Below are 15,567 nucleotides of genomic sequence, written 5' to 3'. Positions count from 1 at the left end.
TGACAGATGGCTATGCCATTTCTCACAAATGACACTCAAATAATAGCTCTTAGAACTTACCTACACCTTTAAGGAACAGGTAGGGGTTAGGTGTCTTGCTCAAGAGCATGTACAGATAGACTAGGTACATAGTTGTTTGAATTCAGAACCCTGTGACTGAAGGACAAAATCTCACTCATTTTGATAAACTTCTTTTAATAGATCAACATAAACACATGAATCCTGATTCAGGTTAGATTGAAAGAGGCTGTCCGGGACGCACGACCTCCACGCATTCTCCTGAGTGGCGGCAGAAGCTCAAATTACTGTCAGCAAGGCGCCGAGTTGCATTTGCTCCCTTGTCCTTCATTGATTAAGTTAACCGATCACATCATCCAGTTATGATTAAACAATACATATACTCCCTTCTTGTCATCAATACGTCTGTGTTAAAGGGCCCCTGTTCGACCACCGGCTGTGAGGTGTGTCAGCCATTTAAAGACACATCCCTGGTGGACTGAACCAACTGGCAGGCTTTGGGGGGGGGGGGGGGGTCTACCCATCATAATTCATCTTTATTGATAGAGATTGTGTAAAGTAATGGCTGGTGACCCTTGAACCTTACACCGGGTGGTGAACTAAGGGCCCTTAATAAAGTGTTACATTCATTCCCAGCTATAGTGTGTCAACTGTGTGATTGAGGCGTGAGCAGCGCATGAATGCCCCCCCTAGATCCGGGGGGCCCCCCCTTTCGTCTTGCCTCCGCCAGGCTCCCGGTACGGTCGTCGTGGCGATCTGGTTCCACGAGACCCGAGTCCAAACGGGTTCCGCGGAGGGTTCCTTTAGACGCTGTCGGAGGGCACCAGGTTCCCGGTCGTGTCCAGCTGCATGCACTTGCACGTGCACGCCGACACCGGGCACTCGGTGTGGTCCCTGCGGAAGGTCAGAGGTCATGCAGCGGTCAGCGCTCGGGAATCGCAACATGGCCGCCAGCGACCGGTAAACTGAGACCTCGGACGACGGGAGAGGATGGAGTGTGAACCACCGAGAGAAGGTGGTGCACACTGAGAACCACTCAGAGGGTCCCAGGCCAACGTTATACTACACCCCTTACCTGGCTAGGAGACTCACCCCGCTAACCATCGGGGCCTCAGCCTTGTAGCAACCCAGGTTTGATTCCCCGTTGTGATCCTATGCTACAGGTCGTCATCCCATCTCTTCTAATCTTCAACCCACCCCCCCCTTACTTTCTTCACTTCCCCAACAGCCAATTCATATTACAATTAAAGAAAAGGCCCACACAGTGAGGTGAATGAAATTCCTTTTGTCCCTCATCTTTCAGGGCTGCCGGGCGCTCACCTGAACCAGCCGAGCATGTGACCAGCATGGCCGCCGTGGCGACAGTTGTGGCACCAGGTGAACCAGTTGTTGAACTGGGCCAGCTTGTTTTCCCGGGCCGGGTCCCCCTTCTCCTCAGACTTCCCCAAGCCTGGAGGACACGGGAGGGAGGGAGGGAGGGAGGATGGGATCAGTAAGAGGAGGTGTGCAGGGCGAGAGACAGTGTGCAGGGTGAGAGACTGTGTACACAGACTTCATTAATACAGCGCTTTTCTAACCAGGGACCGCTCAAAGCGCTTTTCCAATACTGCCTAACGTTCACCCATTCATGCACACATTCACACACCGACGCCGGTGTCAGCCACGCAAGGCGTCAGTCAGCTCGTCTGGAGCAGTCACAGTGAGGTGTCTTGCTCAGGGACACCTCGACACTCGAACTAGCAACCTTCCGATTACTAGCCAACCGGCTCCACCTCCTGAGCCACATGCCACATGCCTTAAGAAATCCGTGTGAGGTCGGTGGTAACGCGGTTATGCCACGGTGTGGCTGAGTGGTGGATACAGAGTCCACGTCCCCGTCCCCCACCCTCCCCCCCGCTCCCCCTCCAGATGCTCGGTTAGGAATTACAGCCATAAAGGCTGGGGACACGCTGAACGTGTTTGTAAAGGCTAGACGGGACGTTGGCTAATGGTTTTAGTTCAGCGTTGGTAAATGGTTTAGGAGCGGGGTCTCGCTCCAGGTGGCCGATCCCGGGGAGTTTCCCCCCCTGGGGGACTATGGCTTTGGTTCTAACTTTTCACACGTAAATAGAGGAGGAAAATGATGTGCTTGAATAAAAATGGAATAAACCTTGACATCAATGTCATTTTAATGCCTCATGATCGGCTCTTTCATGTTCTAACCCTGCCGATGTTAATGCCCTTCTCTTCCAGCGGGCGTCGAACCCCTAACCCTAGCAGTATTAATGCCTTGCTCAACCAGCGGGCGTCGAACCCCTAACCCTGGCAGTGATAATATCTTGCTCTACCAGCGGGCATCCGGACAGGACCAGGCTAGGGGAGCGGCGGGGGGCCGCAGTCCCAGGGCAGGGTGCTGCTGCCCCAGGCGGGGGGCCGCAGTCCCCAGGCGGGGGGGGGGGGGCCTCCTCACCTTGGCAGTTGGAGACGGGCGTGCCCATGTTCATGAGGCACAGGGCGCAGCGGGGGAGGGGCTTCCGGCAGCCGGGGCAGCTGGTGACCTTTGACTTGGTGGGCGAGCCGCTGACGCCGTACTGGCTGAAGCCCCGCCCCTGGTGGGGGACGGACGAGCAGCTGTACGAGATGGACTTCCCGCAGAAGTTACAGCTCACAAACACCTGGAGGGGAAGGGGGGGGGGGGGAGGTGGAGGTGGAGAGGGAGGAGGAGGAGGAGAACAAATGATGGATGACAATACATAGTAAAGTCGTTTATACTTTTGCAGTCAAACTACTTTCCGGCTGCTAATCTAGTTTTTGCACAAACCAAATATATACAAAAACTCATTGAGTCAACATGAACCTGGAGAGGAGGAGGAGGAGGAGGAGGAGGAGGAGGTAGTGGAGGAGGAGGAGGAGGAGGAGGAGGAGAGCGAATGGAAAGGAACGGGGCGAGGTGATAAGGACAGGTGAAACCAAAGGCTGAGGCGTGGGGCCGGCCGGAGCTCGCTCGCCAGCTGCCAGGAGGTCATTACGAGTCCGATAAGTGCTGGATTATTCAGCGATAGAGACGCTGGGAACATGTGGGTCAAAGCTAAACTGTTTACAGCGGCGTGTCGGGGAGTCTAGAGCGGCCGGGAGGCAGCAAGGCAATACAAAACCCTTCTCTATTGACCCGGTGCTTTGATTACTGCTGAATGATTAACTCTCTCCCTGGGACACGTTCGCACACACAGCAGACCTAGCTCCATGTGCTCCACACGTAGCGACCTCAAAAACACACACTCAAACACAGGGAACTAAATGCAATACACGTTGCTTCATGGCCATTGCAACATGTTTATGGACGTCTGTCTCGGCGGCTGCTTTAAGAAGATAAGAAAATACAAACGCATGTGAAAGTTTAACAAAGCCAATGTTTTTAACCACCGTGAGAAAGGATGTCAGTGTGTGTGTGCATATCTGTGTGTGCCTGTATATATCAGTGTTGATGCATTCGTTGGTGTTAGTCAACTTCCTTGAGGAGATTAGTAACAACAAGGCTAAAACACACAGGAACCCAACGGGTGAAGCTCTACTAGGAGGTTTATGCCTGCTGTGGTACCTGGGCCAGGGGTTTGGAGCTGGGGTCCAGCTTGCCCCTGTGGATGTCGAACTCAGCCCGCTTGTGCCAGAACCTCCATGCGTCCAGCAGGTGGCGGTAGTTCTCAATCCAGCCCTGGACCCGCGAGTCCTTGACCACGTCTCCCGGGGAGCCCTGTGAGAGGAAACCATGGAGTCAGGCTAGACGGCGCCACCGCCTAGCATTAAGCTTCTGTTGGGATCGTCAACAATGTGGCAAGTGGTAATACCGTGTCAGGGTGATTAAGTTAAAACACAAGGTTAGTTTGGTAAAACTCTAATTTGTAGGACAAATATACGACATGTGAAATTAATTTCACTTCTAAATATATGATATACATTTTGGAATGAAATTACTTTGGGATGATAAAGTATCCTCCATGAGTTTGGAACTTACGAGTTGCATGTTGTAACGTCAGTGTTCACAATTCACAATTGCCCAAATTTGGTCTTCTCAATGACCCAAACACACGATGATGCAATCGATTGGGGAAATGTAGCGTTCACATGTATGGACACGATTCCTCCCTGTAGCATTCTCAATGAGAACAACACATTCAGTGAGTCACGGCTAGAGCGCTATGGAAGTAGTGTGAAGCCTTCTTTTGTCTACACCTGCTCGTCTGTTATGCGATACGGTTATTTGTGTTGTTATAGCTGCTGTTGTGTTGCGTTGTTTCCCTCGATGCACACACATTGACATGCAACATAACAAAGTTTGTGATTGCTTGACAGTTTGGCTGGAAGCGTGTGACGTGGTGAGGAGGGGAGATCGAATTATTATGTTATTGTCTTTGTTCCATGATCTTGTTCCTATATTCATGATGGGTAGACAGCGAGGGGAAGGCGAGGCTGTCCTGCTATGAGGAAGAGGCCGTTTAAAGCACGCAGTCTGAGGTGTTTCAGTCGGGCCACCGCTGGCGTCTGCTTGGAGCGTTACACAACACCGAACCCATTCACACACCCACCATTAATCGAAACAGAACATCCAGCCTTGGTTAATGCTAATAACACAACAACAATGGTGTGTGTTTCAGACTTTGATGTGACATCGAAGTGGAGGCAGAGACAAAGAGGCAACCTGTTATTCTTATAATTATTATACTGTTGTACTTCACTGTTGAAGGTCACTATTTAAGTTCCCTCACTGTTGAGTGTGACACCTTGTGGGAATGAAAATATATTTCACCTACATTTCAAACGGTGTGTAAAGTGGGTCAATAATGTGTTATCTTATCTAAAACAAGAGATCCCTTAGGAATAAATTTGCAAACCCATGTTCCTGGTTAATGTATGATGTTTCCTACTCTACCCTCAGCATGTGTGTAGGTAGGTGTGTGTGTGTGTGTGTGTGTGTGTGTGTGTGTGTGTGTGTGTGTGTGTGTGTGTGTGTGTGTGTGTGTGTGTGTGTGTGTGTGTGTGTGTGTGTGTGTGTGTGTGTGTGTGTGCGTGCTAGGGCTGTACGGTATGGACTCAAATGTATATAACGGTATGATTTGAGGCATAGAGGGTAACGGTATTATATCACGGTATATTAATCTTGTCTTCTAAATTCAATATAATTGGGTAAAATACTGGTTAGGCAGCGAAACTGCAAAAAAAAAAAAAAAAAAACCTCTGTGTTGCCGGTGTAATCGGTGTTGGCCTCAACACCGATTACACCGGTAATGCCGTATACCGCGGCAACCCTAACACACACACACACACACACACACCAGACCTGCAAACTCTTCAGAGGAAAAAATGTGACAGTGTCACGGGGGGATTTTTTTTGATTGTAATATGCAAATTAAACTAGTCTGAGCGTGACTCATTATAGGCCTACTTTATCAATGTCAAAATATCCTTGAGGCTTATAAAAAATATTTTATTCACAACTGTCACAAAAAAAAAAATTGGATTTTTTTTTGGGGTGTTCCACAAAGCCGGTTTTATCACATAACCGGGTAAGTTAACCCAGGGTTTGCGGTAACCCTAGGTTTTCCGTTCCAAAAGGATCACGGTAGGCCTATGTTAGTTGCTATAGAAACATATGCTCTGAATCAAACCTGGTCGGAGCAGGTTTTGCGCAGGTTAAGTTTGAAACATAACCCGGTTTTGGGTATTTAAACCCGGGACCAGCAGATTTCATGTGTTCACAATGGCATGCCCTTTTGATGAGAGAAATGCTGATATCGGAGCACAAATTATACGCGCAATCCACCGGGAGCGATTGATAAGACCACGGCTCGACATCTTGGCATATCGAATGACTTTTTGCTGGAGTGTAGAGATAGGCCTATAGATTCTCACGCAAATCTTTAATATATTTAAATAGCCTTACATAGCCAACACTACCAATCGAGGACCTGGCCTCAGTTCACTCCAGACTATTTGCGTAGCCCTCCGTTTTTTGCAAAAGGTAGTTTTATCTAGGCTATAATGTTGGAGATGCTGAGCACATCTCAGTCCTTTCAGATGACCCATCCAAGATTTGTATCAGCCTCCTATCATACAAAGAGCAATATTGTCTGAGTACTATGCCGAGAGGCACTTACAACACAAAGTATAAATTAGTCCTCAGTGGAGGACTATTTTATACTATAGTCTCCAGTGGACTTGCATCCACTGGAGAATGTTTGATCGTTACACGCACTAATCCATCTTGATCTGTGAAATTGATGAATTGTCACTTTTAGGTTTTCTACCCAGTTACCAAAAAAATAAACTTTTGGAATAGTATGCAATGTGGCAAGCACATGGTTTGCATGTGTTACTTCGAAGGCAAAAAATATATAAAATACAAGAAAACACAAAAACCTAAATTCAACCAGTGGGGTATGGCCCCTGACTCTCTGAGGAGGTAGGTACCTCCAGGTACCCCCTCCATGCCAGGGCGCCCTGAATTTATGTTTATTAACAGCTCCTCCACCGGGGTCAAGACAATTTGAGGGCCAGATCCAGTCTGCCGACTGTCGGCCTTTTCACGATTGGCTTAAAAAAATGACTTATTTAAATGTATACCAATGCGATGGTGGGAAAAGCTTACCAGTTTGTATGTTTTTTATACTTCATTTTTTATACTTGATCCGCTGACCGCTTGGAAGCCATCGGAGTAGCCTACATATTTTTTTAGAAGAAAGGGGTTATGTGGTAGGATCTTTAAGAATGATTGACTGGGATATTTATATATTCATGGCTGAAATATTAAGGATCATGCTTTTGACATGTAACTAACGCATTTACGCGGTCAGCGATCCGCTGCCAGGCTTTGGTTCTCCGGGTTGCAGAGGCTTTAGCGTTCCCTTTTCTTGTGATAATGTCCTTCTCCTCGTCATAGCTCTCCAGGGGAACCTGAAGTTCCATTTCTTTGAAATAAGCGGCCCGTTTCGCCATTTCGATCAGGGTTTCCATGATCCATACATCACGTCTTTTTAGGTTTGGCGTGGACGCGCACAACCCTGTGTTAACCAACCCCGTGTTGATTTGAACTAATGCATAACCGCTGCTGTGGAACCGAAAACTCTGGGTTAGTCGGCACAGGGTAAATCAACCTAGAGTTCAGCGTTAACTCAGTGTTTGTTAAACCTCCGTTCGTGGAACACCCCTCTGGACGAGTGTTTCGCAAGCTCTCTTGCGTTGTTTGGCCGCATGCATGCGCATGCGGATGCGGATGCGCATGCGCAGTAGCCAGGCGACCGTCTCCTTCAATGGCGAGCTCAGTTGGCGCTGTGTGCTTCAAGATTCCGATTGGCCCAGAGAAATGTCAATTATAAGAATGATCCAATAATTTTTCGCAATTCTGGACCCCCCCCCCTACCCAAAACAAAACTCTCCGGTTCTACACGATTCACGTGAATGACCAAATTGACCAAGAAAACGGCGATTGTCGCCGAAAAGCGACAAGTTTGCAGCTTTCTCTCACACACACACACACACACACACACACACACACACACACACACACACACACACACACACACACACACACACACACACACACACACACACACACACACACACACACACACACACACAGCGACCCCGGCCGTACCCTGAGCATGCAGAAGCTGGCCGTCTGCACGTCCCCGGTGCGGTCCACGTAGCTCTCCATCAGGTCCACCCCGTCGCGGGTCAGCCCCGTCAGCAGGATGCCTTCCAGGTTCCCCGCCTCCTTCAGCTCATTGGTCAGCTTCTCGATGTAGCGCGGCAGCTGCCATGGCGACGGCGAGGACCGAGAGGAGAGGGAGGGTTAGGATGCAGTGCAGCGTGATGCTCAGAGGACGGCTGGATGAGTCTCTGAGGTTAGCGTCGGGGTTGACCCTACACCAGCGTGCGGTAAGGGTTCGTAAGTAAGCAAGTACATACTTTATTCGTCCCCTTGGGAAAATTCAGGTATCCCGTAGCAACAGACAGGACAGTACAGTTGACAAACAACAAGATGAACAAACCGTAAAAGTAAACCCAATAAGTAAATGATCAATATGGCACATAATTATGGTTGCGGGTGAGCCTGTGCAACGTTACCTGGGTGTCGTTGAGGAAAAGGCAGGCGAAGGCCACTCGATCGCGCACCGCGACACTGCTCTCGTACTGAGACACAGGGCGAGAACCAAACCATGTCGGGTGAAGACATGGTAAAAGCATGAGTACCTTCACTGTGTTAATGTGTGTGCTACAACTGAAAAGTTCTAAAAATGAAAAGCTCCTGTTTTAACAATCAGGTTGACCAATCGATAGAAGCAAATTCTTCTATCAATCTAAATTGATCTGGATCAGACATCTGTTTGGACACTGCTTGTAATGTCACCAGTGAGTGTCCTTTAACTCATCAGCCATTTTAACTTTAAACTCTCTGGGGCCCCCTATAGGGCAGTAATGATCTAACCTGCAGGGAGCGGGAACCTGAATATGTACTCTAAATATAAATCCATTCAACTCACCAGTAACCGTCAATCATTAAGCCTAATTATAATTAACGATTGGCTTCTCCAAAAGGTTAACATGAAACAAACGGACAGGAAACCAGTTAGGTAGGCAGTCATACATGTCGTTGAATGCTGATGAAAGTTTAAGCATGAGAGTCACTGTATTCCTCAGTGCATGCATATCCAGACGAAAAATCAACAGGGAAAGTATTTCCCCAAAATAGCTAAAAGTAAACCTTCCGGCCCACAGAAGAAGACTATCTATTCGTCATGGCAACGGACAGCTGCTTAGAATCAGTTAGAATCCCTGGCTAAAAATAACAACTCAAAGGAAATTCCTCACCAGAGGACCGGGCATTATGGGGGATTTGAAGATGACATAAAACGCCATTGTTGTTAACATATTTCTGAAGTTTTACATAATTATTCTCTCTGTAGTGGTAAGAAATTCCCCTTCGGATCGAATGCAGTAAACATCCGTCCATCAACCTAATCTAACATGTGGGCTAACTGTAGGAGTGCTGTGATTGGCCCCGGGGTTTTTTGGAACCACCAGGTGACCGTGCATTGGTTCCCGGGTCCGACGGGGGCGGGGGCCTCACCAGCACGCCGTCGTAGGAGCCGGGCTCGCTGGTGAGGAAGGCGAACATGACGAGGAGGTAGGGGTTCCTGAGCTGGGAGCGCAGCGAGCTGCACATCTCCCGCCACAGGGAGTTCCGCTCGTCTGTGTAGCCCGACAGCGCCATGGCAACCACGCTCAGGTTCAGGTCGCCTGGGGAACCAGGGGGGGGAAAGAGCGTTCATGAGTGACAGCTGCGGCCGGTCGCTCCCATAATGCATTGCATTAGTGACACCTAAACACCAGCCCGTGACCACGCAGGGCTTTTTTAAAATAATACAAAACTAGAAACTTAACTGTCTAAAAAACAAAACTGAATTAACTCGGTCAGGCCTATTAGGGAAATTTAATCAAAACTGAACTCATCTTTATTATAGGAAAACAAACTGTTAGTATCTGCACACATTCTGTGAAGTTATAAAAGTAAAACTAATAATACAGTTTACTTCTGTAGAATTCTCACGACAATCAGACACAAAGTGTCCAAACACAATTTGGGGAAATAAATCAGGTTGCTCCGTTTGTTTTGCGAAATGTAATCTGATTCTGTCAAATCTGATTATGGTTACGCTCAATGCTAATTTAATTTAGGCCAGACAGATCCGACCGCTTTTCTGCCCTGCGCGGGGCATTGCCAATACTGGTTATGATTTCCACCGTACTGTACTTGAATGAATGAACTACGTTCATATTCAACCGGTATCCACCAGGGCAACTCAGAGCCTGTGATGAGAACTGACCCACTAGAGCTTTCTTTATGCAATGCACTTCCTGCCAAGCGGAGGGAATAACACTCAAGCTGCAAATAACAAGCTTTATTTACTTTGGATAAAAGCGTCTTCTAAGAACTACTAATGCTGTACGAAATAAGTGTTGCTGTTGTTTTTGCCTTATTCAGATAAATGTCATTATGGAGCAGGTAGGAGGTCAGGGCATCTTGCCCTGCATAACAGGTCGACTACAGACGGTGAGGTCGGGTTCCAGAAACGTTCCACTGGAGACCCGCCCCCTCCTCCCCCATCCATTAGTCCCGCCCCCTCCCTCCTCACCACTAGTCCCGCCCCCTCCTCCCCGATCCATTAGTCCCGCCCCCTCCCTCTCCACCACTAGTCCCGCCCACTCCACACCCATCCATTAGACCTGCCCCCTCCCTCTCCACCACTAGTCCCGCCCCCTCCCTCCCCACCACTAGTCCCGCCCACTCCATCCCCCATCCATTAGACCTGCCTCCTCCCTCCCCACCACTAGTCCCGCCCACTCCATCCCCCATCCATTAGACCTGCCCCCTCCCTCCCCACCACTAGTCCCGCCCACTCCATCCCCCATCCATTAGACCTGCCTCCTCCCTCCCCACCACTAGTCCCGCCCACTCCACCCCAACAGCAGCCCCGCCCCCGTCTCACCCTTGTCGGTGGTGGCTCCCTTGTGCAGCAGCTGGATGGCTCTCCGGATGTCCAGGTTGAAGAGGGCCACGGCGGCGGCCCGCTGCCACTCCCGGCCCTGCTCCAGGGAGAGCAGGAAGGGCTCGGCGTCCACCTCCGGCCCCCCCCCCGCTCCCCCGGCCTGGCTGGTCCAGCCGCACAGCCTCAGTGCCAGGCTCCGCTCCTCGCTGTGGTAGCGCACCGCGCTGGCCGGCCGCTCGGAGCCGCTCCAGCAGCGCCGGCTCTCTGCGGTGCCTGTGGGGGGGGGGGGGGACATTTACATCAGGGGCGTTCAGTAGGAGCTCTCATCCAAGCCACCTACAATAAGTACATTTGTCAGATGAAAGAGGAACAATAATATCACTGTCGGTACAGGAATGATGTTCATAGAACCAAGTGCCAAGCGCTAACAATCGCTAGGTTAACCCATTCCGCGTGTGGCGTGTGGCGTGTGGCGTGCTTGCGTGCGCGCGTCAGATGTCTCACCTGAGCTGACCTTGACGATGTCCTTGATCCCGGAGTAGACCAGGGCCTGTTTGTTCCCCTGCAGCTTCAGATCAGGGTTCTCCGTGCACTGTTTCATATGTGAAGCTTGCATAGGAAAACCAACCGACTCCGAGACACTGTGATACTGTGACACGCTGACACATTAAGAGAGCACGTCTGAAGACTTTCATTTCATTATCAGGGGGAACAAGAGGACATTTGACTTATGGTTGAAAGGTTATGGGTTCAAACCCCAATGTCCGCTGTCTACCTGTAGGCGTTCCTGCACAAGATGCCCTTATCCCTACATGCAATTTCTGACATGCATCTAAACAATACATCAGTGATAAACATAAAAAAAAGAAGAAGAAGGAAACACTTTCCAAATGACTCGGCCATGTTGTTTGTACTCTCCCAAAACAAAACGCAGCGTGACAGGAAGCAGCGCTCTGCGTAACAGGAAGTAGCGCTCGGCGTGGCGTTCCCAGCCTCCGGCCTCCAAAGGATATAGAAGAGGTCGTACCACAGCGACTTCAGCTGGGCGTCGTCCCCGCCGGCCAGCAGGTGGTTCCTCCACACCTGGGTGGTGTCGTGGCCGTAGCGCGACTGCGCCCGCTGCCTCATCTTGGTGGCGATGTCCTTCTCGATGGCGCTCTCCGCCCCCTCTCCCGCACCGTCCTCGGTGCAGTCGTACAGGTGGCGCCCGCACGCCCAGGTGAGGTCGGCGCTGGAGCTCCAGGCCAGCGAGATGCGCTCGAACACGGTGAAGTCCGTCATGACGCGGTTGGCGGCGGAGACGACCACCATGCGGTTCTGGGCCGAGGGGTGCCAGGCAAAGCTGCCCAGCTGGCTGTCGCAGGGCCGCACGCTGCGCTCGATGACCGTGGGCTCCGTCTCGTCGCCGATGGGCGTGGGCGTGTGCTGCATGTCGTACAGGCGGATCACGTTGCTGTCGCGCGTCAGCGTGGCCAGCAGGCCCGTGCGCGTGGGGCACCACGCCACCTGGAGGGAGGGACGAGGAAAGGGTCACACTCGACGCGTTGTCGTCGCGGCGATGTTCGAAGACTTTGTCGGCCATGGACGTGGGCCTCTTTACATCGCCGATGCATGCATTTACACGATAGGCTTTCCATAGGACAATCGTGAGCTAATGGAGCATTACCTACAACTGTAATGCAGTGTATGCAAATATGTGCTTTATTTGGTCAAGACCAAACAAACACTATGCATTGTTTACCTGAGAAACGCTCTTATGTGAAGTGATGGATGGACTACGTTCATCTTGTGCCTCCAAAAAGTTATGCTAAAAAATTATACTTGGAAAAGTGTGTTTCAAGTTGTATACTTTTATACAAACCGCCCTTTATACCACTTCACTTTGACAGCTCGGTTAGGGCTGGGCGATTAATCGTAATTCGATTTATGATTTTAGCGTCTAACGATCACAAAATTAACATTTTATTTTTAGAAAGTGCACAGCTGGATACAAATCTGTACATAACTTGAGATTTGAACATTTTCTTCTGGACCATTTTGTGTATATTTTTAAGGCGACATTTCTAAGTTCTCAGTTACGTTGTTTTTGAGAGTTATATTGACTAATAATGACCAAAATAATCGTGATTATATTTTTTTCCATAATCAAGCAGCCCTAAGCTCGGTCCCCTATTATTAGTCCCTCTTTTTAGAAACAATAAACATGACATATCCGTAACGTACTTGTAACACAATCATACAAAATAATCCTAATGGAACTTTCTATAAAAACGGCCCCGTAGCCTACCTTGATGAGGGGCTTGGGCTGCTCCGTGAGGGTCAGCACCGGCTTCTCAAACTTCCGGAGGTCCCAGATGGCCACCTGGCCCTCGAAGAAGGAGGCCACGCGGTCGTGGAAGTGGGGGTCCACCGTCACGCCCTGGATGGCCTTGGTGTTCACAAAGGTCTTCTGGCTGGTGTTCCTCAGGTCGAAGATGGCCAAGTTGCGGTGCATCCCAGCCAGCAGCAGCTTCTGGTCCCGGGGCAGCCAGCAGAGCGACAGGCAGGCGTCGTTCTGCCCCAGCTCATACAGGGGCTTGGTCACAACTGAGCCCGAGTCCACGTCCACCGCCGACAGACGGATCTTCTCGGCGGCAACACTGGCGTCGGGCGAGGACTGCCGGCTGATGTCCCAGATGAGGACGGAGAAGTCTGCGCGGTGCTTATCCAGCCCCGCGGCCAGCCAGTTGCTGTCATGAGGGTTCCAGGCCAGGGTGTTGCATTGGCGGGCGTGTTTGGGGATGAACTCCTTCCCCATGAGCTCTTTGCATTTAGAGTTGTGGCTCTGGCCCAGGCTAGTGAGGACCACCCGGCCGTTGGCTTGGCCCACGGCCAGAAGGCACTCGGGTTCGTGTTTGGGGTACCAGGCGACGCATTTCATGTAAGGCGTGTCGGAGTTGATGGCGAGTAAGGTGGCGGCGGTGTCCACTGAGAGCGGGAGTGTGCCCGCCTTGGTCTCCGCGCTGCAGGCGGGGCCGATGCGGTACAGGCCGAGCTCAGAGTCGCAGATCACATAGCGGTCCGGGTGGTGGGGGGACCACAGAATGTCCGGCTTGGAACCACTCATGTTTCCGAGGTAGCTTCGGGGGGTCAAGGAGCTATTCTTTCAACTATGTCAACTGTGTTGCCGAATTGGATTAATAAACAGAACTTAAATGTGTCAACGTTTGACGTTTCATTTTTTACGAAGTGAAGGCACTTTGTGAAAGACAGGTTTTACACATTGACTATGCACTTGAAAGAGTTATTAAACTAAATCTATAGTAATACGAATAGCGTTGACAAATGAGCTCCTATCACAAGTTGTGCTTAAAAGTATATATGATGGTTGTTTGAGTAAAAGGGTCGATATTGTAGCACACATGACACTTTTTCTCCTCTGTTCCACTGACTGACAGGCTAACCTGAGCTAGCGCTAACTCTCGTTAGGACAACTTTAAAAACATAATAAGCACACACGCGTTAATGTACACCCAATTATAGTATCACCTCCCATGTTATTCTATCACTATGCAAATATTTAGGCTATGGACCTTGTTAAATGGGTAAAATATGTAATTGAACATACACATGTCGTCGGAGAACTCCGCGGGATGTTGTGTGTTACATCAAAATATGTCCCTGAAACATAGGGAGGGTTGGGAGAAGATTCCGGTTACGCACAGATCTCAAATTAACAAGGCGTCGTATTGAAGTGGATGTCTCCGCGTAGTGGCGCTCTTCCCATTCAAATTTACAATTCACTGCATTGCTTTTATTATAAATAGCAAAGCCTTACGCTCTAGTCAGAGAAGTTTTGTAAAGCAACAGTCATGCCCACAACATGTGCCACTAGTAAGGATGGTGCCCAATATTGCAGCATAGTTTTAATTCTCGTGTATAATCCCATTCAATAAGTTTACATTTACTGCAATATTCCCCTCTGAGTAAACACAAAAGGGACATTAAGTACAACACACACTCACATCTGCTTTTCACATTAGTGGGCGAGTGTGGGGAAAAAAACATCCTGCGGGAATCCCGTCGACGATCTCCAAACAATATCCAACATAACATGGCATAACGGTTACCAGGACAATATAAACATGTTTTTTTGTCTTCATTTGCAAGCTCAGTAGGATAAGGACTTTACTTCGAGAAACAACCCAAAACGACGTTATGACCTAATTGGGCGAGTGCGTGTCAGGACAAGGTATGGTTCATACAGCATCCTCCCCTGCGACCCTCATGGACACTTGCCTCCCACTGAAGTAAACCAACGGCGGGTATCAGGCGCATAACACTGGACGAGACGGCTGGATTTCAGTGTATGGACAACAGAAGCACAACACTATCCATCGTATCTACGAAATGCGACAAAACGACTAACTGACCCAACAGCAGGACGTTGTTGCATCTGGAAGAATTTCAAGGTAAAGTGTTTTTTTTTTCATTTTCTTTACAATATGCACTGAATTGAATCAGAGATGTCTTTTTAGAAACGTGATCTTAAACGCGTGTGATCTATACCCTTTTTTTCCAGACCTAAATGTTTATTATTTTTCACATAAAACTTAGATCTGTTGAAACAAATGAAAAACAGCGCAACAATTTTTTTAACTTTTTAGTTGTCTGCTTCATATTTTCGTGGATTACAATATTAAGTATGGTTAACAAAATAAGTCTATAACTGCATTTTACTGCTTGCTTAAAAACGTTCCACGTATCTACAATATATGAGTGGGCTGCGGAAATCGATTAGTCTACTATGAGTCACATGTACAGGAGCACCATGTACTATTCGTCATAGAAAGTTAATCACAATCCCATACTTGTAATTGAACAACGTTGTTGTTTTTTCTGGTAGGGTGAGCGTATTGATGGAGACAAACATGCTGAGAGGAGCGGTGCTTTTCCTTATGGTGTTGGCCTCTGTTCACCAGGCTAGAGGCCAAGCCAGCAGACCGGGTCCCAGGAACAACTTGAGTGGCGGTGGGAACGATAATCA

General features: G+C 49.2%; 2 protein-coding genes across 2 annotated transcripts in view; one reads left to right on the top strand and one right to left on the bottom strand.

Moving 5' to 3' along the window:
* mios (missing oocyte, meiosis regulator, homolog (Drosophila)) lies at positions 1–14,498 on the bottom strand. Its single transcript, XM_056601929.1, has 11 exons — positions 12,829–14,498; positions 11,555–12,047; positions 11,046–11,144; positions 10,542–10,814; positions 9,122–9,291; positions 8,119–8,184; positions 7,646–7,804; positions 3,596–3,748; positions 2,468–2,672; positions 1,339–1,468; positions 1–912 (listed from the first exon to the last, which is right to left on the bottom strand). The coding sequence occupies exons 1-11, from the start codon at positions 13,645–13,647 to the stop codon at positions 822–824; spliced, it is 2,658 nt and encodes an 885-aa protein (XP_056457904.1). The 5' UTR covers positions 13,648–14,498; the 3' UTR covers positions 1–821.
* The window catches only part of col28a1b (collagen, type XXVIII, alpha 1b), a 21,229-nt gene continuing 20,067 nt past the window's right edge, over positions 14,406–15,567 (top strand). The window contains exons 1-2 of the mRNA XM_056601926.1: positions 14,406–14,992; positions 15,427–15,551. Coding sequence (XP_056457901.1) covers positions 15,440–15,551 — 112 coding nt within the window. The 5' untranslated portion in view covers positions 14,406–14,992; positions 15,427–15,439. The remainder of the gene's footprint in view (positions 14,993–15,426; positions 15,552–15,567) is intronic.

This window comes from Gadus chalcogrammus, chromosome 11 (genome assembly GCF_026213295.1).
Source record: "Gadus chalcogrammus isolate NIFS_2021 chromosome 11, NIFS_Gcha_1.0, whole genome shotgun sequence".
NCBI lineage: Eukaryota > Metazoa > Chordata > Actinopteri > Gadiformes > Gadidae > Gadus > Gadus chalcogrammus.
Note: the sequence above shows the minus strand (reverse complement) of the source record. Positions and strands in the feature narration are given on the sequence as shown.

Bases quoted from the DNA above. Each gene is read 5' to 3' on its own strand.
- mios (XM_056601929.1), bottom strand. From the start codon at position 13,647: ATGAGTGGTTCCAAGCCGGACATTCTGTGGTCCCCCCACCACCCGGAC. The intron at 7,805-8,118 runs GTAACGTTGCAC...TCGCCATGGCAG, and splicing joins TTTTCCTCAACGACACCCAG to CTGCCGCGCTACATCGAGAA. The intron at 1,469-2,467 runs GTGAGGAGGCCC...CGTGTCCTCCAG, and splicing joins GCCCGTCTCCAACTGCCAAG to GCTTGGGGAAGTCTGAGGAG.